Source organism: Triplophysa dalaica, chromosome 13 (genome assembly GCF_015846415.1).
Source record: "Triplophysa dalaica isolate WHDGS20190420 chromosome 13, ASM1584641v1, whole genome shotgun sequence".
In the NCBI taxonomy this organism is placed as follows: domain Eukaryota; kingdom Metazoa; phylum Chordata; class Actinopteri; order Cypriniformes; family Nemacheilidae; genus Triplophysa; species Triplophysa dalaica.
This window is the reverse complement of record NC_079554.1, coordinates 13,674,828-13,702,583: the sequence shown is the minus strand read 5'-3', so window position 1 is coordinate 13,702,583 and position 27,756 is coordinate 13,674,828. Positions and strand designations below refer to the sequence as shown.

Here is a 27,756-nt window from a genome sequence, read left to right as displayed (position 1 = left end):
CTACGGTTTATTTGTATATACTGCCCTCTAGTGTACAGCACACGAAGAACAACTTATTTCATTCTTTATTTAGCACCGTAAATTCAACACAGACATTATTTTATTTTTTATTACATTTTAGATTATACAAGGGTAAAAAAGGAAAGAAATACGAATTTAACCTCTTGAAAATTAACCATGGTTTTATAATAGAAAGTATGGTTTTACTATAAATATCATGGAAGGTTATTGTAGTATGACCAATGTAAGTTTGTGGTTACAATGGCTTTGCTTCAAGCTACAATACCATGGTTAATTTTTGTGAAGGTTCAATTAATAATAATTATTAAAAAATATGCTTGACTGTATTTATACACACAACTAAACAAACCAAAGGTACCCCTTATGTATTCTAATGGCTTGTACCTATTATTCTATAGCAAATAGGCTAATACAGTCTAACATCCAAGAAACAAAAAACCTGAAAATGGTTCCATTCACTCAAGATGCGTTTTGCGTCGTGTGCGTTTGTGCGCATGCGTCAGAGAGACCTTCGAGGTTAAGTTAAAAGTAAATGAACTTGTGTTTTATGACGCATTCGAACGCAGTCCTGTGTGAACTGCCCTCATACATCAATTCTTCAAAAGATTCCCTCTAACAATATTGTTTTAGAAACAACAGTGTTTTTGAGTCAGTCTCTCCCTTGTATCTCATCTTATCAGGCACACCAACAACAAAAATGGATTGAGCAGATGTTTTACTCTGAGAGGTATGAAGTGCTTTTTCTCTCTCGGAACAGAGGAAGCAACAACAGAAGTTACAAGGACAAACAACTGGAATGTTGGTGTGACATAACCAGAGCAGTCAAACACAAAACAACAGATTGAGCAGTCTAGCATTCACATTTAATCATTACAAAAAACTAATCTAAAGAGGAAAAACAAGCTTGAAAGGAAAACATAAGCATGGCAGCTTAGCACATGGGAAGCTAAATATTTTTTGAGCATCAATTGTCTGTTTAAACAAATGATGTGATAAAAACATTTTAAACATTTAATTTAGCGATTGTATGAGCAACAACTACTCTTGGAGTACTCTAAATATCTACCTGAATTGATGACCCTAGTTAAAAGAAAAAAGTACTTAACTAATAGATTTGACAGACTGACAATCCATTCGATTTGGATAACAGTCTGATTTAGCAATTGCCTCGACGTTCTTAAAAGGTCTGGACGGAGCAATCGATCCTGCTTTTGGATCCACTAACAAGCAAGACCTTTGCGAGGTAGACTACCAACTGCCTAGTTGTGGAAAGTGATGTCACAGAGGTAGAGGAAGGCTATTCGGCTTTGAACTACAACAGGGAAATAAACTACGGAGCAAAACAGAGATAAACTTCCATCCTGAGCATGTTGTGTATGTATGACCTCCTCACAATGTCTACGCCTCTCCAAAACTAGATGCCTTATCCTTCAGCAGATCAAGACATAGATGACAACTCCAACTTCCTGTTCACAAAACAGATACACTGTAGTTACTTTACTGAAGCATGTTTGTATAAAACTCGCATTTTTGTTTACAGGAATTAGCCACAAGATGTTGTATTATTATATTGTTATGATCTGGCGTCACACTTACCCTCAGGTGGCTGTGTCATTGGAGGCTTAAGGCAGTACATGTGATATCCTCGATCGCAGTCATCACAGAACAGAAGCTGATCCTATGAAGGTAAATCACATCACCGAGGTGTTACATCTGTCAGAGTAGAAGTGATATAAGATCCGACACTTACGTTTGAGCAACATATCGTGTCAGTGATGTCATACTGTATGTAAACGCTCTTGAGGAGGATGTGTGTTTCGAGGTTGTGTGAGATGTTGCGGGTGATAATGAGTCATTCTATGAAACTGCAGCATTTTCTATTTTGGTAAGTAACTTTGAAGATTCTGTGGGCTAAACGAATATTTCCATACTCACGTCGTTCTCTGACGTGCCACACAGAGTGCAGGATTTACACTCGATACACTGCCACTGGTACGTGCGAACAGCCTGCATCATGTTGTCTGTGAACTGGAGACATGAAGGGTGGCCTGAGAGAGAGAGAGAGAGAGAGAGAGAATAACAGTCTGATGTAAAGAGCTAAACGCAGTCATTAAGAGTTATTAGATGTATTTTAATAGAGAAACATAATTCCACACATACCCTCTTAGTTATTGTAAATGGACTAATATTAAATCAATCATTAACTGTTACTTTATAATTCATAATAATTATTATGAATTATTATTCACCATAATTAAATTAGGGATAAGATTAATATTCTTATATAGAGTATACATATTGATTCTATGAATAATATGAAGATAGAGTATTAATTTTGATTATATAAATCAATAAAAATATTAATAAACATAATAATAATAATAAGTACAATCATAATTATTTAATGTAATTTATTAATATTCAATAGTTATGTTATAATAATGATTATCGTAATGATACTTGTTTTAAAAGATTAAATATATATTTTATTTGAAAAATGTGTTGTTTCCTATTACATCTTTATTAATTTCACATACAGAAGACAACATTAAACCTTAGATTTAGTCTATTTTACATTAAATTTTAATCCAAAACAAAAATGTTATTAAAAATGGTTATGTTTTAGAAATCTGTTTGAATTATAGTTCATATTGTGAACCCAGTATCGTCACCTCAGATAGATATATAGATTGTTATTCTCAACAGTAAATGGATGGATGATGAACGGATAGGTTAATAAAGAACGGCACGTGAATGGACAAGTGATTGTACACTTCACATAATAGAATAATTGGGAGGAATAAACCACAGGTCCCTCTAAACACCTCTACCTGCTCTCTCCTCCACACACAGACATGATCGTTTTAGCACAGGTTTGCAACATGGCCGATGGTTGTGTAACCTATCTCTCTCTTTGTTTCATTGTGAGGTGTCAGTTCCTCTGCCTTCTCATATCCTCATTGAGACTGTGAGAACAGCAGGCTCCTCTTGCTTGGATGCCCAGTAAAGCATGTGCAGTCCTCCCAGTCTGGAAAGCAGGAAGGGCTCTGGCTTGCAGTCAGCTGTTATGCGGAGCTCGCTCACTTCAGGGAGTTTCGTATGCCCTGCTGCCTTTCTCTTCTTTGCAGATCAGTCTCTGTTTTTTACATGCTGAACATGCTGTGTGCATTATGCTAAAATTTAAAAATGCATCTTTTGTCTTAATACGGCACATTCAAGGAGGGTTTTAATCTCCTGTAAGCACTTGGAAATGTGACTGAGTTTAGACAATAAACTTGAAGCGTCAATATGAATTCAAAGGATTAATCGCATCAAGAATAAAAGTTTGTGTTAACATACTTAATGTCTGTGTCCTGTGCGTATTCTTTTTGTATTTATAAAAACATTCACATACATGTATAAATTTAAGAATATAAAATATAAAAAAATGAATGAACATTTATATATAATTTAAATTACTGGAAAATATGAAAATTACATATCAATATTTCCTAAATATGCATACGTGTATGTTAATAAAAATACAAAATGAATATGCACAGGCCTCAAACACATTATTTAAACACATTCTGGATGCGATCACAATCCTTTCACAGCACTTAATGAAATGGAATAGTTCCAGCATTCTACATTTATTAACTTATTTGCTTTTAAATTTAAGTTAAACAACTTTATTTGTTTATTTGTATTTTTTGGGCACAGAAATCTATAAGGGTAGTTGACAAAAAAAAACATACATGTGTAATACGGCGTGACAGAAAAAAATTGAAAAAAAAACTGTATGAAGATAAATCTCTCTCATGCTTTTTATTAGTATTAATATAAATCATACAAAATGATATGCAATTAACAGTTTGTTTACTAAATTTGTGCCGTCACACCATAGGACACATTAACAGTTCATCTGTCAAATAGCCAATAATATATGACAAAATGTCAAATCTGTTGCAGTGTATTTGAATAAAATAAGCACAACACGATTTTAATCAAATACAAATTTAAGGTTCAAAGAATATTACAAATATATAATTTTATTATAAAAACAATACTGGACTAAACTTCCACTGACTTCCATGTCCCATATTTGACCCTGAAACAAAATGAACCAGAGTATTTCATAAAAGGTAAAATGTTTAATGGTTTTCAGTAACAAAATCCAGTGAAAGACTTGCAGGCTGACATTTGGAGTAGCAGCACTCAGCAGCTACCACAGCATGGATGACAGGTTGCGTGAAGCGTGTTTGTGCCAGTTTACGCTGCCACACGTCTGCATGACACAGAAGCAATTACAAGCATCATCTCTAGCCATGTTGCACTTTGGCTTCTTAAGTAACGCAACTTCAAATGTTGAAACATTGAAACATTTCTTTAGACACAACACACCGGAAGAAATAGCATAAGGAACCACGTTATAGAACCTGCAATAATTTGTGGGCTTATATACATTATACATTATCTTAATAAATTATATAATTGTTTCAAAAAGGAACACCCTGAAATAGAGACAAGATTGAAAGCATTTCAATGGAACATTGTTCAGTTTCAATTCGAGAGAGACAGATGACTTCACCATGACAATAAATAGACGAGCTTTGCAAGAGCAAATGGAAACAATGAATTATCCCCATATTAACTGGGCGATGTCACTGTAACTAATGCGTATTGTGCCTTTATTGCATGTATTCTGTTTCTAAATCACATGTACTGCATTTTCCTATGGAACGTAGGAACGTAATGTGCTTGCAATCCAGTGTATTCTTTGCAGTTACACACAGTTGTCAATCTTCAAAGCTGCTGTCATCTTCTGACACGTATGGCCTAGATGTGTCTTCATAACCTTTGTAACGTCATTGGAATCATTGCACATATGCTATATTGTACCTGTACTTTAAAAGACGACCTTTCAAAAGTTACTGAAAAAAACGAACGTCCATCTTTTCTTCCCAACAAAACTAGGGAGAGGCCAAAATCATGTATCCTCCAGCATACGTTCACATGTCATTTTTTATGTTTTGCAGTTGTCCTGAGAAAGGAGGAGAGACGGACATGTACTTTAAATGCCAACTGGCTCTTACCTCTCAGCAAACTGTCCACCCTTTCCTCTGGATCCAAACAGAGCCTGGCCTCAGCCCATTCCTTGCATTCCCATACGAATATCCTGATCCCTTTCTTTGCAAATATAGCATTTATCCAGAGGTAGGAAAAAACCCTCTTCACTATAGCCAACCTAAAGACACACGTTGAGTATTTTCTCCCTAGAGATCGTGAGGTTACGTTTGAAATGGTTTAACTTCTATTTCTAAAGTTAATGTCCACATCTATCTTACATGGCAGTGTGATGTCCATGTCCATACGATGGTAAGGTCCCTGCAAATTTCCCGTAACGTTAAACAGTCCAAAAGACATGGCTCCTCCGTCCAGAAACTAGCACCTCTCAGAATACAGAAGCGTGAGGCAATAAAAACAACATTCCTTCATTTATAAAAGGCTGCAACTTGTCCTTTCCAAAGCAATTCCTGAAGTTAACATAGTGTCTGAAGTTGTAAATCCATTTTGCATGCTGCTGCGAAACAACAGAAAAAAAGCAGGCAGCGGACCCATGCCCAAAGTTGCTTGACGTTTCTCCTTGGTCTATCTGTACTCGGGTGAGCCTGTGCTATCGTCAGACAGAAGCCCATCCAGGTCGTCCTCCTCAAAGCCATGAAAGGTGGACGCCTCGCTTTCGGACGTGTCGCCGAACATGTCCAGAACTCCGCCCGTCCTCCTCTTTGGCCTGGCCCCGCCGACGCCTTCCGCTGACATGCATGACGGACATATCAGCATCACAGTGGAAACACACACAAGTAACACTGCAGTCAACTAGGACTCCTCTGAGCTTGGACAATGTGCAGTACTTGCAGATACTTAGTCTATTCATTGGGGGACTATATCTTTAATGTCTTGCACATATCGAGGCAATTGGAAATGTATATGTCTGTTAATTATTATTAATGACTATTACTCAATATATTTTACTGAAGCATACATCATTTGGTCTCTCCCTCTACTTCCTATTAACCATTATGTGCAGATAATGAATCACAGCCCAGAAAGAAAACACAAAGAATGGAAGCATATGAGCAACATAAAATGAGAATATTTTGTGCGTGTGAACTGAGGTAGCTGATAATGTACATTCCAACGTTTAAAAATAATCGAAGGAAATAAATGTGGGAAAGCTGACCTTTCCGGGAGCATTTACCAGCAAAACAAAGCACTAAAATGAAAACCACAAGCACTCACAGACATGAAGAGAGGCAGCAAAGCTGAGATCACCAGCCAAATGTCAGATATAAAAATGCACGATTTTACTGTGGGGTTTCGCTGTCACATCTACACCTACAGTACAGAACAAACCCAATGCACATTAATAACAGTCTGAAGGCAAGTGTCAGACAAATGTGCTGTTGTCTAGTATCAAGTGGATAAGTGATCGCATTTAAAGAGAACCCACTTATTTTTGCAAATTTCCTAGCTAAATTATTGTTTCTTTTGGACTAGTTATTCAGTCAGCCATGCAAAATCCCATGACTTAATGTTTGAGTGCTCTAAAAAGTTATTCATATAACCACTGGGTGTCTTCTGTCCCTGAGAAATTGACTCAAATGAGAGTAAGCAAACCTCAAATGATGAAGATACAAAAATGAGTGCATTGTGGAACAATAACTGTAGAAAAGTCGGTTAACTATTTTGTATAAATGTGCACTAGCAAATTTTATGATTTATAACATAAATATTCAGTAGTGGCAGATCCTGGCATAGATGACTTGCATAGGGGGAGAAAATATTAATAATTTATAATTAAATAAGTAATATAATATAATAATTTAATATAATGTAAATAATTATTTAGGTATAATGGCTTTAAGTATAAAGTAAAACATTTGCTACATTAGAAAAATAAGTATTTATTAATGTATAGCCGATATGCAAATAGTTTTAAAGAAAACAGAAATTGGCCCTTCCATTTCTGCTCACAATTGTTATAATCACTTTTTCAAATACAGTGGTAAAAAATGCCCAGTACATCACAAATGAACACCATGTTTGAAACAGATGGTGATCTGAACTACTACATTAAAGCAGTGGAAATCCTTATACTGTAACTACTGTGCTAAGTCCAGGTTTAAATCACACTGTTAACATTAACATCTTTCTGTTAGAATTCATTTCCTTCTGAGAAATCATAACAGTATGACATGGTCAGGCCAAACCGAACCATAAAACACCATAAAAAAAGAAAAAAGCAAAGCCGAAAGAAACATGTTCTAGCATAAAACTGAAAAGATGGAATGCACAAACAAGCTATTGACGCATGACATGGCAATGCATTAAAATGACTTGTGCCTGGGACATTAATATTTCTTTATTTTTGTTTCATAGATACATATATGCTGCGGTTAAAAGACGTTTTAATTGTATTTAATTGAATTAAAAACTTGTGTGTGGATGACCAAGCCTCTAACTTTACACGCATTACGTTTTCGATTTTAGGGTATAAATGTGGCAAAGTAATCATACATTTCCGTCATAGATGATCATAAAAATGATCATCCATTTTTTTACTTACGAGGTAGTAAAATACTGTCTTAGTGAGCTGAAATTCAGCTACTGTAATCTTGCCCATTTTAGAACATCTCTCACTGAAAAGAGAGAGAGAGAACAGTCTCCGAATGCCATCTCGGCAAACCTGTACTGTTTTTAATGAATCAACCTGATATAAAAAGGAATAAATATAATATAGATCTCTCTCCAGTGTGGGATGAAGACCAGATGAACACGCTGTTTTTGATCTAATATGGGCAGATACTGTAACTGTGAGTTATACATTAAAGTGAAGAGACTCACCAGAGCGGCCACAGTCCGAGCAGGAAACCAGGTCTTCAGCCTGGCCTGTCTTCCTATTTGAGCCCGAGTCTCCGAGACAGAAATCACAGTAGTCATTGGGGATGATCGCTCCGTCAGGCCCTTTCTGTGCTGTAAAGATACCACAGAATACAACTGAAGGAAAATGATATCCACCCAGACAGCATTTTATAATGCTTACTATACGCTTCTGCTTATAAAGTTTCATCACATGTAAAAAAACAATTTAGGTTTCAAATATATTAGCTTACGTTTGTGGTTCTCAGGGTGGATGTGAACAGGAGGAGATTGGGGTAATTCAGTTTCTCGCTCTTCTCCTCCCTCCTCTTCGGCAAGGTGAGTGTGTGCGTAATGGTAGCTTAGTCCTGGGCGGTTTTTGTAACGCTTTCCACAAACTACAATAAAAAGAGATTTCAATAAGATTGGTTTTACTCGCAAAAAAGCTTAAACAAATTTCAGCTATCGCTTAAGTCTAATAAGCAAGCTGGGGTACTGACACATATCTAAGGAATTCACAAAGCAGCTAGCTGCTAGTCTGAACGCCATCACAAAGTCAACACAGCATATTCTCAGCCAGACAGAGAGACGTGCTTTCAAGACACATGTATTTACACAGCACCCCACAAGGAGTCTAAAACTCCCTATAAAGTAAACATTAAGTGCACTGAAATTCAAACTCAAACTTGAAAAATATTCAACAGTGTAAAAGAGTTTATTGGCTTCAAAAGATAAATGACCTACTTTAATCACTGAAATTGTCATTCATTATAAATCTCATGATAGAACTGATATTATTTATTTGTAATATGACACTAAGAGTAAAATATCTAGAATGATGTAGTAAATATTTCAAGCATCAGGCACTGCGATACTAACAAGGTGAGAACAATATCACATTTTAATTCTGAACAATAATAGATTCTCTCACTACAAATAATTAAAAATGCATACTGAAGAAAAGAAAACACTTTTGATTTGTTTCAGAACTTGGTGTCAGTCTGTGTCACATGTTTTTACATTTTTTATATATTCTTCTTTAATTATATCAAATACAATATGACATGAAAGTTTACCCTATTTACTCTACCTTCTTAATATACTGTACTGTATTTTCATCTAATATATAACTTTTAATTTCTGTTGACATTGCCAAGGGTGAGCGGTCAGAGAAAATCTTGCATTCCAGGCAGTTGGAGCGAATACCCTAGTTGAAATTTTTAAGGAGGTCAAAGAATTCAGGCTTCTGAGTTGTCTGGACTGCACAATAACATCAAAGCCTGTGTTTCCATATCCAAACAATCAGACTCAGTTTATCAAACATCAACAGATTAACTTAAAGGAACAGTTCACCCAAAAATGAAAATTCTGTCTTCATTGACTACCACAATAGGAAAATTTGTCCTACTATGGTGGTCAATGCTGGCCTAGAACTGTTTGGTTATAAGCATTCTTCCAAATATCTTTCATTGTGTTCATCAGGCCAAAGACATATATAATGTATACAGGTTAGGAACAACTCAAGGGTGAGTAAAAGACGGAAGATTTTTTTTTGGTGAACTGTCTTTCCTGATGAATGTTCTGTTTAGCATTTAGGTGCATGGAGTCTTTTTTTTGTTTTCTTACAGATCGGGTATCATACTATGTCATGCATTCTGACTTCTTTACACTGTTAAACGTGCTGGCTTATCATGATTAACATGGTCAACTTGTTAAAAAATGAGTTGGACGTATGACGTAGTATTTCTGCGCTTAATACACTCCCCCAGCACTCCAACTTGTTTCGATGAGTTTTTTATAATGTTGGATCCCTGTGTCGTCAAAGGGATCCTATTCCTATGATTGGCCAATCTCCGGGAAAAGCACGGCAAGGCGAAAGAAAGAGCCCACCCAAGAGCCGACCGACGAGTGAGACCCGCTTACCATCAAGATTATCTGCGCTGCGTCAAGATGCTACTCTTGCGATGGTGAAGTTTAAGTGTGTCTGTTTGTTCACGCCATTACAGTGATGGATGTTATATAAACGATGGATATATCGCTGGATTTGGAGATTGTTTAAAACTGATAGATGGCGTGGTCCAAGTGCTAAAAGATGGCAGACATGAACTGCACGGGGTAAGTCAAACAAAGTCATACGTCTGTGTTTTGTTGGCAATTGGCGTGTATGTGGATAATGTACAAAACACAAAGAGATTAATGTAAAGATGTGATGCTTGCTCGTGCTGTAGTTCCACTGTCCCCACTAGTCCCACCTCTAGCAGCGCCTGTGTTTACAGAAATAATCGCACAGCTATGTCTCTCTTTTATAAACTTGATCAAACGAAATACTCTTCGAAGATACGATGTATGCAACACTACTGTATAGGGACTCAAGACTAATATTAAGCTGCCTGTGATATGCGATCTTTAAACTACCAATATTATGTCCAAAAAGTATAATATATAATATATATATAATATATGTATAATATATATAAAAGTATAATATACTTAAAAAGTAGTCATTTAAGCTGTCTTTTTCTCAATAATATAATGTCTTTTTTAACGTTTAATCAATTTCTTAAGGTTTAAAGCTTTTACATACTGTAGACTTAGTTCACCTTCAGATCACACATCTGTTAAACCTTGTTTGTAGAATCAAACAGATGCAAGGCAGAACATACAGTAGTGTAAAAAGGGAAATAAGTTACATGCATTTCATTTTAGTCCATCAAGAGTCAATCATTCCAGCAGTGCATCGGTTAGGTTACCTGCATTCTATATGCAGCAATGAGAAAGCCGTGTTTTTAAGCTTAGCTATTTCAGCGCAGATGAAAATAAGCAGTGTCGCAAGTCATGCGTGATAGCTTAGGCCAAGCAGTATAAAATATCAACTAGCAACTAGCAGATTTTAAGGGATAGTCCGCCCAAAAATTTTAATTCTGTCATGAATTACTCTCGCTCAAGTTGTTCCAAACCAGTATACAATTCTTTGTTCTGATGAACACAGAGAAAGATATTTTGAAAAATGTAAGCAACTGACATTTCTGGGACATCATTGACTTTCATAAAATGGTGGTCAAAGGTGACCTAGATCCGGTTTCTTTCCCAAATTCTTTGAAATATCTCATGTTGTGTTCAACAGAACAAAGAAAAGATACAATACTTTTTCCTATCAAGGTAGTAAATGATGTCCCAGAAATGTCAGTTGCTAACATTTTTCCAAACATTTTTCTCTGTGTTCATCAGAACAAAGAAATGTATACAGATTTAGAACAACTTGGGAGGTGGGGGTGGGTAATTCATGACAGAATTGAAATTTTGGGGTGGAGTATTCATTTAAGTTAATATTCTCTCCACAACATAACCATTAACTGAATAGCCTTGTCATTAGCATAGCCCACAGGTCCGAGGAAGATGGCAACATGACTGAATACCTGAGTCAGTAGTTTTTGAATTATGCTTTTGTTTGTATCTGTCTGAAACAGAGAAGACACATAGCAAAAGAGGAGACAGAAAACAAAAACAGGAAGTAAGTTACATACAGAGAGGCCTCTGGAACCCTAAAGTACCTGCTCTCACCTCCAGAAAGATGTATTCGGGCAGCACATGCGCTTGATATATGGACAGACCACCATGCCAAGATCAGAAACACAGACGTGTACCATGACATAATGGATGATATTTTTGTTTCTTTGTGCAATAGGATCAACAGGCAAAAAGCACAACTGTTCAGATTAAATAAAATCTCTTGATTCAACATTAATTTTATATACTGGCAACATAAAAGTAGTGCTGTTTTATATAGGATGGGCTAAATAAATGTATAGAACTAAAATATTGATTTGTGTTCATATTATTTGTCATATGTTACGAAAGACCAAACTAGAACTGTGTAAGACATTGTAATACAAAACAGCAGAATGCAGCACTGGCTTTAAGTTATAGACACACAGTACATATACAGCGAGTTTTAAAATCAACACTTACTGTCACAAACATAAGGTTTATCTTGATCATCGTTGGCCACTGCTTCTGTTCGCCTGCGTCCAGAGCCTCGACCCTAATCAACATAAACATCACATAAACTACATGACATAATCACATCATTGATCTCCTTCTATGCCTGGTATATATAAATGTATAAATAAACAGTATATATAAAATATACATTCAAATATATATATATAATATGTGTGTGTGTGTATGTGTATAATATATATATATATATATATATATATATATATACATATATGTTTTTTAATTCTTTATATACATATATTATTTTCTTTTAATAAAATTATATATACATGATATATTAATATATTACATCTATACAGTAATACCATATATTTATTTTATTTCTTTACATCTTTTCATTTGATAATTTTCTTAGACAGAATATTGCATTTCTCCTGCTCTCTCATGTTTTATTTTCCTCTTTCTTGATCTCACAGCCGCACACTTTGATGAGTCACTTTCATCACTCACCCTGCCTTTGTTTCGATGCTTCCTCTTTGGTGTGTCCACTTCAAAATCCTCATCGTCATGGAAACCGTCCCCATTTTCGTCTGCCTCGAGCACCCTCTTCAGAGAATCAAGAACAGTTGGGGTAAGTGATTAGATAACAGAGATCAATGTTTTGAACGGAAGAAGACATATCCGCAGAGAGAGTGCAGAACTTTTTTTCCATAGGGATGATGGAACTGTTGGTCACTGCCCTATTAATGTAGTATTGTTTGCCAGGAGGTAGGAAGCACAACAGCTTGCTGCTTAGCTCTTGGATGATGGATTGGGCTTTACAGCGACAGTGAATGGTGTGTATTGCATCCCATAATGCTTTGCACCATTGCCACAACCCTGTTAAGTTTGGAAATGCATGATGCATTTTCCAGACACCAAATGATAATTTAACCTTGGCTTTGCCAGCACTATGCTTGAGCTGCATATATTGAAGATCCATCTATGTTTTTAATAATATGTTTACCTATTTTTATATCTGCCAGAGCGCTCACAGTTTAAAAGTTCTCGGATTTCTGAATCATGCAAATAGATTGTGATTACAAGCGCACACTGTGTGCCTCTGCTGAGACAGGAGTCTAATATATTATCTTGCACGACAAAACCAAAGTCTATCGGAAAGGACTTTAGGATGTGCTACCTGGATTTCCAGCAATGTTTCTTCATCTTTAGAGTTGCTGTTTCTTTTGTCCAGGAGCCCATCACCCCTTAGAAGTGCCTCCAGCGCTGTGGCCTCTGTGGGCGGGGCTTCTCTTTTGGCCATCAACTCGGCCTCTAGAAGAGTAAAAAAAGGAACGTTGTTAGCCAATAGAAACAGCTCACTTCAATTTCACCTCCATTTTCAGTGGGACCCAAAGCTTTAAGACCTTTTTATTAAATAAATTATAATATCAGCAATAACATTGAATGAACTATTGAGATAATATACAGTATATATATATATATAAATAACTTCATATAAAAATAACTTTATATAACTATCTATATTTTTCATTTAATCACAATTTCTAGATGTATTGTGGCCATTCCAGTCCAGTATCTGTTGAATTTTAACAAAATCAAACCTCAGGAGTGACAAAGTCATCCAAAAGACAGACAGCATGACAAGACACATAAAATCTCTGATAAACACAGAGGTTATCACAAAATATCATTTTTGAACTTTTCCTAAAAACATATACAAATATTACTGTTATACTGCTTTAAAGTGAATATGAACTTGTTTTCTTTGCCGTATTTGCAAAATGTCTAGGGCATCTTTTCAGTTATTTTGATCTGTTTCTCCAGTTTTCATTTTATGCAAATAAATGCAAATGAGAAATAAGGGAGACACATGGTTAGTAGTTCACAAATGAAACAAAAATGTTATTTTACCTAAACACATACCTATCAATAGTAAATTCAGAAAAACTGAAAACAATTTTGAAATAGTCTCTTCATTTTTACCACAGCTGTACATATTGTTGTTTTATATGAAAAAGTTCCAAATTGTGAATGAATTTGATCTTTTGGGACATAGATAAAAAGCAGAATGATGTTGAAGACTGCTGAATTAATTGTCATGAACCAAGTCTCACGCAGTCAAACAGATTGTGTGTGCGAGTCAGCCCAAGTCACTCTGTTTTGTTTTGTCGGGAATATCATCAAGTATTTTTAATAGGTGTCTAGCTTTTAAAGCCTTATTAAAGATGAAGCTCCATGTGCTGTAGATAAAACTAAAGCGTCTCCAGCTGTGCCGTTAAAGTGCTTCCGGAGGCGATGGCTTCTGAGGACCACATCACGTGTTTGCTGTGAGATCCCCTCATTTACATGTTCTTAACCTACCAAATGCCGTTTAAACTGCCGTGTACGTATTACTGAGAATGTCTGCGTGAGTTTCTCTCCTTGTCTTTTTTGTCTCTTTGTGTCTGATTGAGTCGAGACACATTCGTCCCCTGGGAAGGAGCCGAAAATAGCGCAGGCTGCCAGTCAGGGGCTGATTGCAAGCGCCCATCCCCCCTTCCATCCGCCAATCACGTATGAGAGGCTAAGAGAGGTTGACGTCTACAGACACAAATAATAAAGACTAAATAACGCTGCCATTGTACAGCAGAGAAACATCGATGCGTGTCTTTAAATCACACTGGTGGTTAATATTGCTGTCAGGATTGGAAACAGTACGATTTAGCCAATGTGGCACATAATGAACATATCAGTTTGCTGTGATGTGGGTATTTGGTGTTGTCATAGAGGCGTGATTGTAAAGAGGACAAAATAGGCTGATTAAATCTGTTTATTAAATTCGGAACCGTTCTAAACGGCATCTGTTGTGACAAAAAAGGACTTTTTGCATTCGCACCGCGCATGCCTGCTTGTCGACTTGGGATGGGATTTTGGACCCAAACCTGTTTACAGTGGCGGTGCAGTCTGTGCTCCACAGAAATGTGTAAGAAAAACATTCATACAGGAAGCGCAGGAACTACGTCCTGCTAAAACAGGCCGGAATAATGTGTCACTATTGTGTAAACATCACAATTCCAGGATTGTTGGAATTACATACCTTAAATGTGCGTCATTTGGTGCGATGTTAAATACTTTCCGCTACCACAATTATACGGTAGCCGTTTTGGATTAAAACATTGCTCGGTTTGTTTGAGCATTCTGACCAGCCAAACACAGCAACACCAGTGCTGTCAGTAAGGGACGGATTATTAAAGGTCCAACGTATGAATTTAACGGCATCTAGTGGTGAGGTTGCAAATTGCAACCAACGGGTCACTCAATCCCTCCTTCTCTTTTGAAGCAGCACGCCGACTGACACAGAACTTTAGATGTCGTCACGTTTTCATTTCTGTGCTGAAGGAGACCACGTGTTTACGAAACACGCTATGTAGAGCAGTTTGTCCGTTTAGTGCTACTGTAGAAACAACACGGCGAAATCCATGTAAGGGGACTTGCGGAGTATGTAGTTAGAAAGCTCAATCTAAGGTAATAAAAACATAACGCTTCATTATGTAAAATCTTTATACACATCTGAAGACATGCTTGTTGCATTTTCCGTCAATAGAACCACCAAAAAAATGACACACTGGATCTTTGAAATAATGGTATTGGGAGTGTAAAGAGAAAACTATTACATTCTTCCCAGTTCCGTTGGGTGGCACTAGGTTAGGGAGATTAGTTTAGGTTTAAACATTAATCCTGTCATTTAAATCCCTTCAGATATCTGTATCAATGCTAACCCATCAGATTGACATCAGGTTACTTTCTTAACAGCGGTTTATTCACAGTTTTTTGCTCGACTCATGTTTGCCTCAGAAGGTCAAAGGTTTTTATATTGCTTCGACTGCTATTGTATTTCCACTAACAGCTAAGAAAATAACAGAGCGGTTGTTTTGTTGACACAGACATGCCTTTATTCATTTTTATCGAGTTCCTGAAGTCCTTTACTTCTCCATCAGTCCTTAGACGTACATTCTAATGCTGCATGGCCAAATGATTAAAGAGGCCCTGTCAGGGCACAGAGAGAGAGAGAGAGAGAGAGAGAGAGAGACATGGTAATTGGACCCACATGGCCCAGTTCAAAAGCCTCTTCCTGATCTCAGAGATAAAGTAGCATGGACACGGACAAAAGAATGATCTCAAAAGCAATGTGTACTGTTTTTTGAGTGTGAGGGATATAACCAGGTCAAGCTGCTATTACAATCTCACCTAGTCTGAGTTCACAAAGTCGAAGCTGAGGGTCGAGTGGCTGGTGCAGTCGCCGCTTCTTTCTCCAGCAGCGTGCTGGGTAGGAGTACATCTGACCCGCTGCCAACCCTGGAAACACACACACAGTCTTTCATTCACAGTCATTCAAATACTTTCATTTAGATGCTTAGATGATGTTCAGAACACAAGTGAGTAACAACTATAATATGGATTTGGGTATTATTTTACTCAGAAAGACGGCAGAAAGGTCTAAATCCGTCATTAGAATTCAGGTCTTAATTCGGTTGCCAAAACAAAGCTCAACCAGAAATGTATCTTTAGTTACAGTATTCCACATCGGTTGAATTTAATAAGAAACAAGAAAACTAAGCAAACACAGACATTTCGATCTGGATAAGTGAAAAATTCTCAAAGGACCCTTAAGTGGGCAGAAATACATTGTGTTAAAATCAGATGGGATTAAAAAAGTACAAAAGTACAGCTGAAAAGTCGTTATAATGTATGTGCATATACAGCTTAAATGAAATCAAGGTCATCAGGGGAGTTCACAGTCCACAAACTGTCTGATTGGCCAACACACAATCTGCTTCTAGTTGCTTTTAGTTACAGCAGGGTCTTGGTGGAGTTGCGTAGATCTATGAGACATATGGTCTCATTTATGTATCCGTCCAGTCTCCTTACAATATAAAAGTAAAAATGGAGAGCTCGAGAAAGAGAAGAGATAATTCCAGAAAGAAAACATGCACTAAACCCTGGTCAACCGCAAAGTGTAGGGTGTGGCTATGGAGGTTTCACTTGCGAGACGTCTACTCTATTTGTATCCATTTCTCGGCAGTCATTTCGGTCTCTTCGGCAACCATGTTTTGATATCGACAATGTTTTGGTCAGATAATAAGGAAAGGAATGCTGTGGAAAGACTGACGTCTGTTTTGTAGGCAGAACCCCAATGCTCTTGTCTATCTCATTACATAGTGCATTGCATTGTTTAAAATATCCATGCAGGAGTTACATGTTCCAAACAGAAACCATCAGTGTTTCAACTCCTTACAGTGTAAAAACCTTCAAATCTGTAGCATTTACTTCTAAACGAAACAGTCTTTATGCTTAAATCCAACCACATTTTATGTGAGATTTGAAATTGAGGCTAGGGTGCCAAAGTTTACCTTCTCTAAATACCTGTGGTGAAATCAAAAGGCTTTGGAATGACTGGACACGATTTATTCAGCCAGTTTTAAACATTTGGTTAGATTTGACCTTCTCACTAAAGCATTGTGCAAACCTTTACCATTTTTTGTTTTGATTTCTTATTGTAAATCTGCTTTTAAAACAATGCAACATTGTAAAAAAGCGTTTTATGAGTACAACTGAATTGAATTATACTCATCCACTATATATAGTCATCCAATGTATAGTTACATTGTAAGCTTTCCTGTGGCTCAGTGGTAAGCGCATGACACTAGCAATGACAAGGTTGTGGGTTTGATTCAAAAACATAAAACGAATAATACAAATCGCTTTGGATAAAAGCATCTGCAAAATGCATAAATGTACATTTAACATGCATTAGTATGTAATGATCATGTACTCTGTATATATTATAAATTAAGACTCATCTCAAATAATTTTTTGTTTTTCTGAATTTACTTTTCATAGGTATGTGTGAAGGTAAAAAGAAAAAACATTGCATCATTTTGTGACCTACTAACAATATTTCTCCCAAATTTTGAATAAAAAAATATTGCTTCTACACGCATTTATATGCAGAAAAACAAAAACTGGAGAACCAGGTTAAAAATAACAGAAAAGATGCTTTGTATAAATATATATAAGTTTATATTATTTTTTTAAGCAATACAACAGTAATACATGTAAATGTTTTTTTATGCTAAAGGTGATTGGGGAATGTGTTACCTGGCCCTCTGTGTCGTTTCTCCATCCAGATGTAACAGTTGTTCTGAGCTACCCCCGTCTGAGAGTCCAGGAATGGCATGCGTACGCTGCGCTCAGCACATAAGCGGGCGTTGTAGCTGCGGCAGTGCTCAATGGCGTCCCTATAGAACTGATCACCGAGCCTGCAGAAGACACATTTGGTGAGGAATGCTGGTTTTGGGATAAATCAAGTCAGTATTGTAACTTGTTTAGACTATACATATATATCCTTACCAAACACAAAAATGTCCATCAACCAATAATAGCTAACAAAACTGCTTTAAAATAAATGCATGTCTCTCCAATACATTAGTCAGACTATGGAGGCATTTAAAAAAGTTTTCAAACAGCTTTTTTTGGAATATATAGGGATTTCTTGTTAGCAACTTATGGCAGCACAGTGTACAGTTGCGTAGGTTTCAATTGCACTTTGGGGCACCTACCCGTCAACAAAACCACTCCCCACGTCTATGACTCAGAAAAACTCTTTTTAAAACAAAGTTGATAAGAAAAGGTTGCATGTTTAAGTATAAAATGGGTATGTTGTAGCCAACCTTGAGCTCTATATACAGTAATATACTGGTGTCTCATACAAAATTCCAACAAGTAAGGTATAATAGCCTTAAAGGGATAGTTTACTCAAAAATTTAAATGATGTCATCATGATTTATTCACCCTCTTGTCTCTGACAAAAGAAGACATTTTGAAGAACGTTGGTAACTGAACAACACTGGTATCCTTTGAATTGCCTTAGTTTAGTGTCCATACGATAGAAGTGAATGTGTATCTACACTGGTTTTCCCTCATTTTTGGGTGAACTATCCCTTTAATGCAATATTGCAGAAATACATACAGTGTCACCCAAGCCTTACATAGACTTCATATCCATGAAGGCATCTAGTCACAACTACCAACTTTCATTCACAAAGTTAAAGGGAGATACTTGGGTCAACAGGGTAACAGACTCTACTTGGCTTGAGCCAGACTCCAAGCAAAGCTTCTCTCACCATAAATGCCTCCAGTGCATGTCGATTAGATCACCCGTCTCTGGACTAGAGGATGCACAGATATGTGAGGAATGTTGGGCTGGACAAAGAAGAGTTCACCAACTCTCCGCAGTGACACAAAGAGTTTCAGTGTTTAGAGGTACAAAAAGTCGGCAGGAGAGAAATAGAGCAAGCAGGTACGAAAAGCAAAGTCTATTTGAGAAGAACAAACGAGAGGACTTACATTTGATAGTCCCTGAGCTGAGAAGACTGTGAAAACGTTATCATCTCGCAAATCAGCCCTTGAATTATGAATAATCTTCTTGATACTCTTTTAGTCATTCAAATTGAAAATCATTTTTGATTATGTCTACATTTCTAGATTTCCGGAGTGCTGAGAGCAGGAGTATAGCATTGATTTATGCTTTGCTTGGCCACAGTGCTAAAAAGCAATCCACTTTAAAGGAACGGTTAACCCAAAAATGAAAATTCTGTCTTCATTTACTCACCCTCAAGTTGTTCCAAATCTATATAAATTTCTTTGTCATGATGAACACAGACATAGCTATTCGGAAGAGTGCTTGTAACCAAGCGATCCTTGGAAAAAAAAATTTTTTGTTAAGCACAAAATAAGATATTTTGAAGGAATTAGGAAAGCCAACAGTTGTGGGGCACCTTTGACTTCTATTGTAATTTTTCCTACTTTGGCAGTCAGTGGAGTCCACGGACTGTTTGGTTACAAGCATTATTCCAAATAGCTTTCTCTGTGTTCATCAGAACAAAGAAATTTTGAAAAACTTGAGGGTGAGTAAATGATGACAGAATCTTTATTTTTGGTCGAACTGTTCCTTTAAGACCATGCAGAAGCCTCTGTCAATCCTTCACGTTCAGCATTAAACTGAATAAATGTGCAGGCAGTAGGCCTCCTATAGTGCCCACTTGCCTTTCAACAGACAAATGGGCAAATGTTATGTTACCCAATTCATATTTATGAGCCAAGCCGATAATGTTTAAAATGTGCTTGCATTCCTAACAGTACGCCTATGCATGAGCAATATGCCTGGGCTAAATTCCTGTATCAACAGGAGACTACAGGAGTCATTATGTAAGTTCCAGTGACAGATGCCCGCATTAAAGCGCCCACGACCTGTGAGAGAGACACTATCAACATATTCATCAACATGCTCCACTGGACTAAACAACCCGCATAGTTCTCGTCTCGATCTCCCTGTTCTGAACTATTACGGTTTCATTCAAAGGAACAGTTCATCCCAAATTAAAATGGTGTCATTCTGTCTGTATGATTTTCTCTCTTCTTCTAAACACAAAAGTCAAAATCATATGACTCTTTACGATGTCAAACGTGTTGTCTTCTCATGCTTAACATGGTCAACCTGCCAAAAAACGAGTTGGGCGTTGTAACAAATCTCAATAAAATGGAAGGAAGGAGGCGGGAACCGGCAAACATTTAAACATTTAATAAAGTAATATAACAGCCGGCGGCCCCTCACGGATGACCGCCGGCAAAACAAAACATAATATAAATACAAATACAAACATAACACAAGTGCGGGCCCGGTCCTCTCTCTTCGACGGTCCGGTCGCTCGTTCCTTTTATATTCTCCCATCTCCTACGTGATTCGAGGCCGGTGTGCGCACAGCTGGCGCTAATTCACAATTACTCACCGGACTCGAACCACGGTCTCGCCCCGCCTACTCTACTACAGGCGTATTATGTAGTATTTCTGTGCTCAATACACTCCCCCAGCGATCGTACAGGTTTCAGAAAGTGTTTTCCGAACATATAAAACTGTTTTGTAACAATTTTCTTAGTCCATTATTGGACAATTCTCCTTACGTCATTACACACCCTTGCAAAACCTCTACAAACATACCGTGTTTTCACACTCCGCCTTATTAAACTTGAGGAAAGGACCCTGGTCAACAGAGTTGAGGAGTTATGTAAACCGTTCGACTCGCCTGTTGGCAGACACGTGTTCTCTCTGCCACTTCCCTGGAGACATACACAAAGAGAGCCTCTCGAAGGTCATTCAGATCTTCACTCTTCTAATGGTGATTTGTTATCGAGTGGAAGACTGGAGAGGATGCTAGTTAAATCTTTTTCTAAGTGTCTGATACAACCCCCATATAATAAATACATTGCCTATTAACTAGTGACTTTGGTCAAGCATGAAGAACACATGAAGAAGGTATAAGATCTAAGCTGGTCTTCACTCAATTTATGTCTCAGCCAACCAATATATTGAGATGGTACAAACATGTCGGATAATGACACTGGAAACCCGTGAGGAATGTTTTAGGATAAACATGGAGGAAAGGTGTCATACCATGGGACTGCAGACATCAATTCTGCAGAAAGCTGAGCGGTTTTAAAGGGATAGTTTACCTAAAAATGAAAATTCTGTCATCATTCACTCAACTTCAAACCTGTGTAAATTTTGTTGCAATGCTATACACAAAGATATTTGGAAGAATGTTTGTAACCACACAGATCTGGGTTCTATGGTAGGGAACAAAACTACTATGGTAGTTAATAGTGGCCCAGAACTGTTAAGTTTCCCACATTCATCAAAGAAATCTTGTTTTGTGTTCAACAGAACAAACTAGATTTGAATACTTTTTTTAAACAACTTGAGGGTGAGTAAATGATGACAGAAGTTTCATTTTTGGGTGGACTGTTTAAAAACTGACCAGAAGAACTAACCTCAAACAAAAAAAAACTGCACGTTAAATGGGTTGTTAAAAATGAGTGATGTCAATTTGATGTATTTTTTATATGGCCAATACTGAGTGTTTGTCTGATAAACAAAATGCTGAGTCAATTTTTTTTATTATTATTGATCTGTGTGTTGACACAATATAATAATCAATGAATAATCAAAAATAAACATCACAAGAAAATATGAGTTGATAAAATATATATTTTGATTTATATTGTTGTTGTTATTTATGCCATTATATTATGTTTTAAATGGTTGCCCAATTTTGCCTTGGACTGTTTGAATAACTATTTGTTACTTATTAAAAATGAATAATGACACTTATCAAAAACGTCATATTAAAGAATTATTAAAGAAAGAGTAAACATATTAATAATCACTCAAACCAATTATCTGTCTGCATAGAAAAAGGTAGAAAAAGTCTCCTCACAGAGATGCAAAGCAGGGGAAATGACATGCGGACTAAACATTTATTCTGTTTTACACCCATCCAATTGAAATACATTTGTAAACATCCATTTTATCAATCAGCCGGTTTCATCTGCTATGAAAGCTGTAAATGAACCCTCTGCACTGAGCCATATGGTTTGTGCTTCGGCTGCTCTTAGGAAATAAATACCTTTTCTTTATTCAACAGAGCAGAGCTGCGGCTCATTCATAGTTTTGCCTGTAACTTAGATCCTGGAGGCCCCAGCGCTCAGCCAAGGGCAGCATCTAAATTCCTATTACTTGGACAACACGTCACAGGCCTCTCCTTTATGTTTCAAAAGAAAGAACATAGCCTCACTTCTTAAGGATGTAGAAGATGTCTTTCATATTCAAATTTAGTTTGATTTAATCCGAATGGTCTCTCTATGGACAGGTGTCCATGAATAATCATTGGCCTAGGTGGGCGTTTCTCAGAGAATTGTTGTTGGCTTTGAAAAACATTTGCATAACGTTGTGATATTCAGCATAGCATTTAAATTAAACACTTTTTTTTTAAACCGGTCTTAAACGTGGTTGAGGTTTGATAGGCAGACAAAATTGGTGTGGAAACTCTTTATCGGCACACAATTTTTCATCTGCTTTGAATGAAACAATTTTAAAATAACATTCACCAAACATCAAATACGAGTAAATTTGCCTTTGGCAAATAAACTATTACTGGTTATTAAGTTTTTCAGCTAGTAACTTTAGTAGGAACTAAAAACATACTGTAACAGACATTCATGTTTTTCGTTACTTAAAGTGAATCAATTTAAAGACAAAATCAAACTAACTTCTAATAATGATTATGCTTGTGGTTGTTCAACTTTTTTCTAATTTTTACAAATTCTTACTTTCTTCTTCTTGTACATAGATAAGCATGTTCCTGCTATGGCTAATATCAACTTAAGCGAAACATTTACCATTAACTCTGGCTTTAACTTAAAGATGCAATGTGGATATTTTAGCGGCATCTAGCGGTGATGGTGTGAATTGCAACCAACGGCTCACTCAACCCCTTCCTTTCAAAGCACTGGGGTGGCTCTCACAGGACTAAGATGGCGTCGCCCTTTACTTCTTTACCAAAGAAGACAATGTATTTATAAAACATGTTCTGTAGAGCAGTACCTTTCAGATCATTCCCCCTTCTTGGTAAGAAATATTTACGGTTTATACAGCATATGTTCTGTTCAACTACAATTGTTTTGGCAAGAGTTAATTCTGTACCCAGGAAACACTACATCAGCTCATCCATCATTGCTATTTCGTTTGAACCAGCTGCTCTCTCAATTCTATCATAACAAATCTCCCAAAAGCTCTTAAAAATATATTAAAACTTGGCGAATCAATTTAAATGGATTACAATAACCTCTTTAAAAACACCTTACTTTAAGGTAATCCCTCTTCAAGTTAATAAAATCAAGCATTTTCTGTAATAGTATGAGTTTTTTAAGATCACAAAAGGGACAGAGCGGTGCTGATATAAATAGGGGTTTGCGAAGGTTGCCCTCCACAGTGGGTAGCGAGAGGAAAGCGAGTGATCCATCACAGTCAAGCTCCTCTGTAAATCTGGGGAGATGAGGAGACTGCAAACATACGCAGCGGTCTATCTCTGAACACCAATGAGTGCACCACGTTCACCCATTACATGCTTGTTAATCCACTTGAGCATTAATAAGGAGAGACCATGTTTACATACCATTGATTATCATCTGCATGATCTAAAATAATAGTTTTACTGAAGTTGTTGTTAAAAGGCAGGCTTACATTTTTTTGTCAAAGTCACGCATACTCTGCTTACATTTAATGTAATCTTACCTAAACCCAAACTACCGTTACCAAATTATAAAATTAGTGTTTATGGATCTAATTCAGAATATACACTACGTAGTATTTCATCTAAAGCAAGTGAAAACAAAGCGTTTGGGGATAAATGTACTTTCTAAGTTGCAATCTACTGTCTAGCGAGGTCAAGCAAATCTTTCCCCATTGTAATTCTTTTCAAAATACATTTCCCAGTGTTTTGCCAACCGTACGATTGAAATCAAGATATACAACAGTGCAACACTTTGAACAGTCTGTTCCTCACACCATTGACCCTTAGAAATAATTTGAATATGGCAACTTGACTAATGTCTAACCATGTTCATAAACATAATCCTTTACAGTTACACGTAGTGTACACTTTGACCTATGCTACGCTCCAGTTTTCAACAAGCAGAAACATCATTTTATGATCTGTGAAACAATAACAATTGAGTGACTATAATGAAAGAGCATCATTTAAGCAAATTCTGCTCTGCATCAACTTTTATAGACAGACGTTCTTTAAGAGTGTGAAGCAAATCTAGGCTGTGAAGAAGCTAAACATAGGTTTTCATGATATCACTCACATTCCGAGAAGAAAAAAAACTCACTGGTGGGTGAATGAAGAAAACGCTCTCAGCCAGAATTCAGGAAGAAAGGCCAATGGAGTCTGGAGAACTCCTGGAGTGTGGATCTGTTGGGCTTGCTACCAAACATTTAAGAAGTCTTTATTTAAGAAAGGAAAATATGGGGTGTAGAGGTCTAGACTGTTTGGAAATGGATTGTAGATTGGAATGGCTAGCACGACGTTAAATATGCTTTCAGTTGTTTGAGAACTGATATATACTTGAGAGCAAGATATCATTGTCCGCGCTGAACAGGAAAACGGTTGAATGTGAGTCTATCCCAACACAAACCAATGTTATTCCTGGTGCCTGGATGCACAAAGACCCCGGGCTTCCCCAGGCAGTGTTAGTAGTGCAGTTGCAATGCGAAAACGAAACACATCTAGACAGACGAAACGTGGGGGGAGGGGATAAGGCTACTGCAACCGCACATGCAACCCCCTTTTACCTAAACCCCATGTCCCCCGCCCCCAATTTAATGTGAAACTAAATAAACACAAACCACCTGACCACCGTCTCTACACAGCAGGCTGTTAAAAACTCAGGCAACCTGCAAACATGTGCTTCATGTGGTGGATCAACATCTATCTGTTTACTAGGTTACAACTTTAGGTTTGCATGTTTAGTGAAACTAAAAGCAGGATAGACGCTAGTGTTGATCAATTTGCTTTATGATGTAAGACTGTTCCATGGCTTCTGTATTTAACAATGGTGGGAGGTGATCTCATTCAAGACCAATAAATAACCAGACGAGAAACACATTATTTGCCCCGGCAACATAATGAGATTTGCAGTGTACAGAGAAAAAGACATAGGCCAGACATAGCAAAAACACACCACCAACAGCAAAGAAAAATAGTCTTTGTTAACCAAATCCTAAAAACACAAACTCCTATGTAACAAGGTTGAACATTAGTGTCACCGAGGGAAACAGTACCATTGAAAAGAGGGAGGACAAACAAAAGAATATGCTCATGCTCAGACAGGTGTACATGGCTCCATTTTTGCTCTTTGTGACCCCCTGAAGTCTTTTGGGTGGGATGGGAGAGGCGCTTTATTCCCCTGATCTACAGCAGATGGGGCTCCCTCTCTCACCCACTGACATATCTGCGGCTAGTCATCAGAACAGATGGGTACTGAGGGATCCTGGGACACTGCTAATCTGCCCTGCCACAGCATTTAGAGATGGCGCATCCCCCTCGGTGTACACACTTATATCAACACATCAGCTTGAGTCCCAATGGAAATAAATCACAAGAAGAAATGACGGGTTCTTTGTTTTTGTTTTAATTGAGAATGCTTTGCTGGGTTTGTTTTACAGAAAAAAGGCACGCTGAACTTTTCCAGAATGCGTCTGGTCCTGATCATGAGTGTGTGCAAAAGCACATGAGAACAGAATAGGAGGAGCCTCTTAAGCAACAGTCCCTCCAAAGACCTTTTTAAATCAAATTTAAACAAGGACCAGTGCCATCAACAGAGAAATAAGGACTTTATTAATGGCAAGATTCATGTTTTTATTGGGAGTAAATCCTCCCTTTCTCCATCAAATATATATACTGATTCACAATGGAACCACTCCGCTTATAGCCAAAAAGTATTGACAAATACCGTTCAGATGGACAAAACCCTTCTGACCTCGCCTTAAAGCTATAATAAAAGAAATCTAATAAAACCTGGAATTCTGTCACATGGGTGAAAGCAGATCTCCGCTTCCGCGGCCCAAACGAGAAAGCGCAGAACACTGAATTCCATTGTTATCCATCACTCATTTCTTCGTGTTAACACCGTACTATGTTGATCTTTAGGACACAAGGAAAATGTATATATGATAACAAATAATGTGGTGTGTTGTCTATCGCGGAAAAACTAGTGGAAATGACACAATGAAACAGTTGTTCGTTGTTGTGTTTTAAAGAAAGTTATTTTGTGAGTTCGAACAAGCATAGGTTATTTTAAACGATTAAAGCCTAAAACTCGTTCTGTAACATGCCGATTTCAAATCCTCTTTATGTATTTAAGGTATTCGCTAGGGTTGTAACGTTATATTATCCGTAACGTTACGCCAGAAAGGGAAAATGATCCCTTCCCATAAGAATCCTTAATGAAAATACGGAAACCACCATTATAACCATAAGACTTTCGCGAGGATGCACGAACGTTTTAAATTCTAAGTTGCATGGCGACAACATGCAGCCCGCTAGCAAATCCAGCGGGAAATATGACAGCTCATCCCGATGGATTTCATACATAGCTGAGGTATTATCTAGGTGTCCTGCAAACAAGTCAAAGGAGTCTGTAGGTTTCTCTTAAAGCTTTGCATGCGAAATAATGCTGCACTAACATGGACCATCAGTGTCTGAATGCTGAGACATGCACAGCACATTCGCAGAATGATTGTCTTCACATAACGCTCAAAGCGTATTTACGTTCATATATGGATTCATGTGTAGATATACATTCAACGTCATACGCCGACACAAAGACAAAACTACGTGGATTGACAGTTATTCGTGCGAGACACAATTTCTTGAAATGAAAAAAATGCACGATGCATTCATTTCTAATTCGAGCGTTGACATGCACCCACACACTAAAACATGCGGAACACAACACGTTTTCGAAAATGACGGAAAATAATTGAAGTAATTACTTACGCTTTCAGTGGATTCTGAATGACAGTCGCCATTTTGCCACACTGTAACCCAATATTCTAAATCTCTGAGTTCTTCGGGAACCTTATGAAAGAAAACAGCCAATACGGACCTCAGTGTCCGGCCATCTGGCCAATACAATGCCGGGATACGGAAACTGGGCGTGGTTTCTGAGATCTGTCAAAAGAAAAAAAATCACCTAAAAATCTTTGCTTAAACTATTTTTTTTGAAAGTTTCAGAGGTTAACGGTATTTACGTCATTTAAATGTGTACTTTATTTATATACAGAATAAGAGCTTACTCGTGCCTGTAAAATAAAAGATATATATTTAAAATAAAATAAAATATATATCTATAATATATAATGATAATTATTCTAATAATTCATCAAATCTAACATGTTCAACCTTTAATCTATTTATATCACTTTCCTTT

At 37.1% G+C, this 27,756-nt stretch overlaps 1 protein-coding gene across 6 annotated transcripts; it reads right to left on the bottom strand.

The window, feature by feature from the left end:
• Nucleotides 1–49: 49 nt before the first annotated feature.
• Nucleotides 50–27,436, bottom strand: dpf3 (double PHD fingers 3). 6 transcript variants are annotated; one of them, XM_056764336.1, is made up of 12 exons: nt 27,324–27,436; nt 18,025–18,185; nt 16,114–16,221; nt 13,064–13,197; nt 12,394–12,489; nt 11,893–11,965; nt 11,340–11,381; nt 8,178–8,321; nt 7,909–8,037; nt 1,957–2,069; nt 1,618–1,699; nt 50–1,487 (listed from the first exon to the last, which is right to left on the bottom strand). In XM_056764336.1, exons 1-12 carry the CDS (start codon nt 27,353–27,355, stop codon nt 1,420–1,422), a joined length of 1,182 nt encoding a protein of 393 aa, XP_056620314.1. In that variant the 5' UTR covers nt 27,356–27,436; the 3' UTR covers nt 50–1,419. The 6 variants fall into 6 exon arrangements, 5 of the variants coding, with proteins under 5 accessions (XP_056620314.1, XP_056620315.1, XP_056620318.1 ...); XR_008908668.1 differs by lacking the exon at nt 50–1,487 and adding an exon at nt 5,097–5,816 and having other exon boundaries at nt 1,675–1,699; XM_056764337.1 differs by lacking the exon at nt 11,340–11,381.
• Nucleotides 27,437–27,756: the final 320 nt, after the last annotated feature.

Bases quoted from the DNA above. Each gene is read 5' to 3' on its own strand.
- dpf3 (XM_056764336.1), bottom strand. From the start codon at position 27,355: ATGGCGACTGTCATTCAGAATCCACTGAAAGC. The intron at 13,198-16,113 runs GTGAGATTGTAA...TTACTCTTCTAG, and splicing joins ACTTTGTGAACTCAGACTAG to AGGCCGAGTTGATGGCCAAA. The intron at 11,966-12,393 runs GTGAGTGATGAA...TATGTTGATTAG, and splicing joins AGCATCGAAACAAAGGCAGG to GGTCGAGGCTCTGGACGCAG.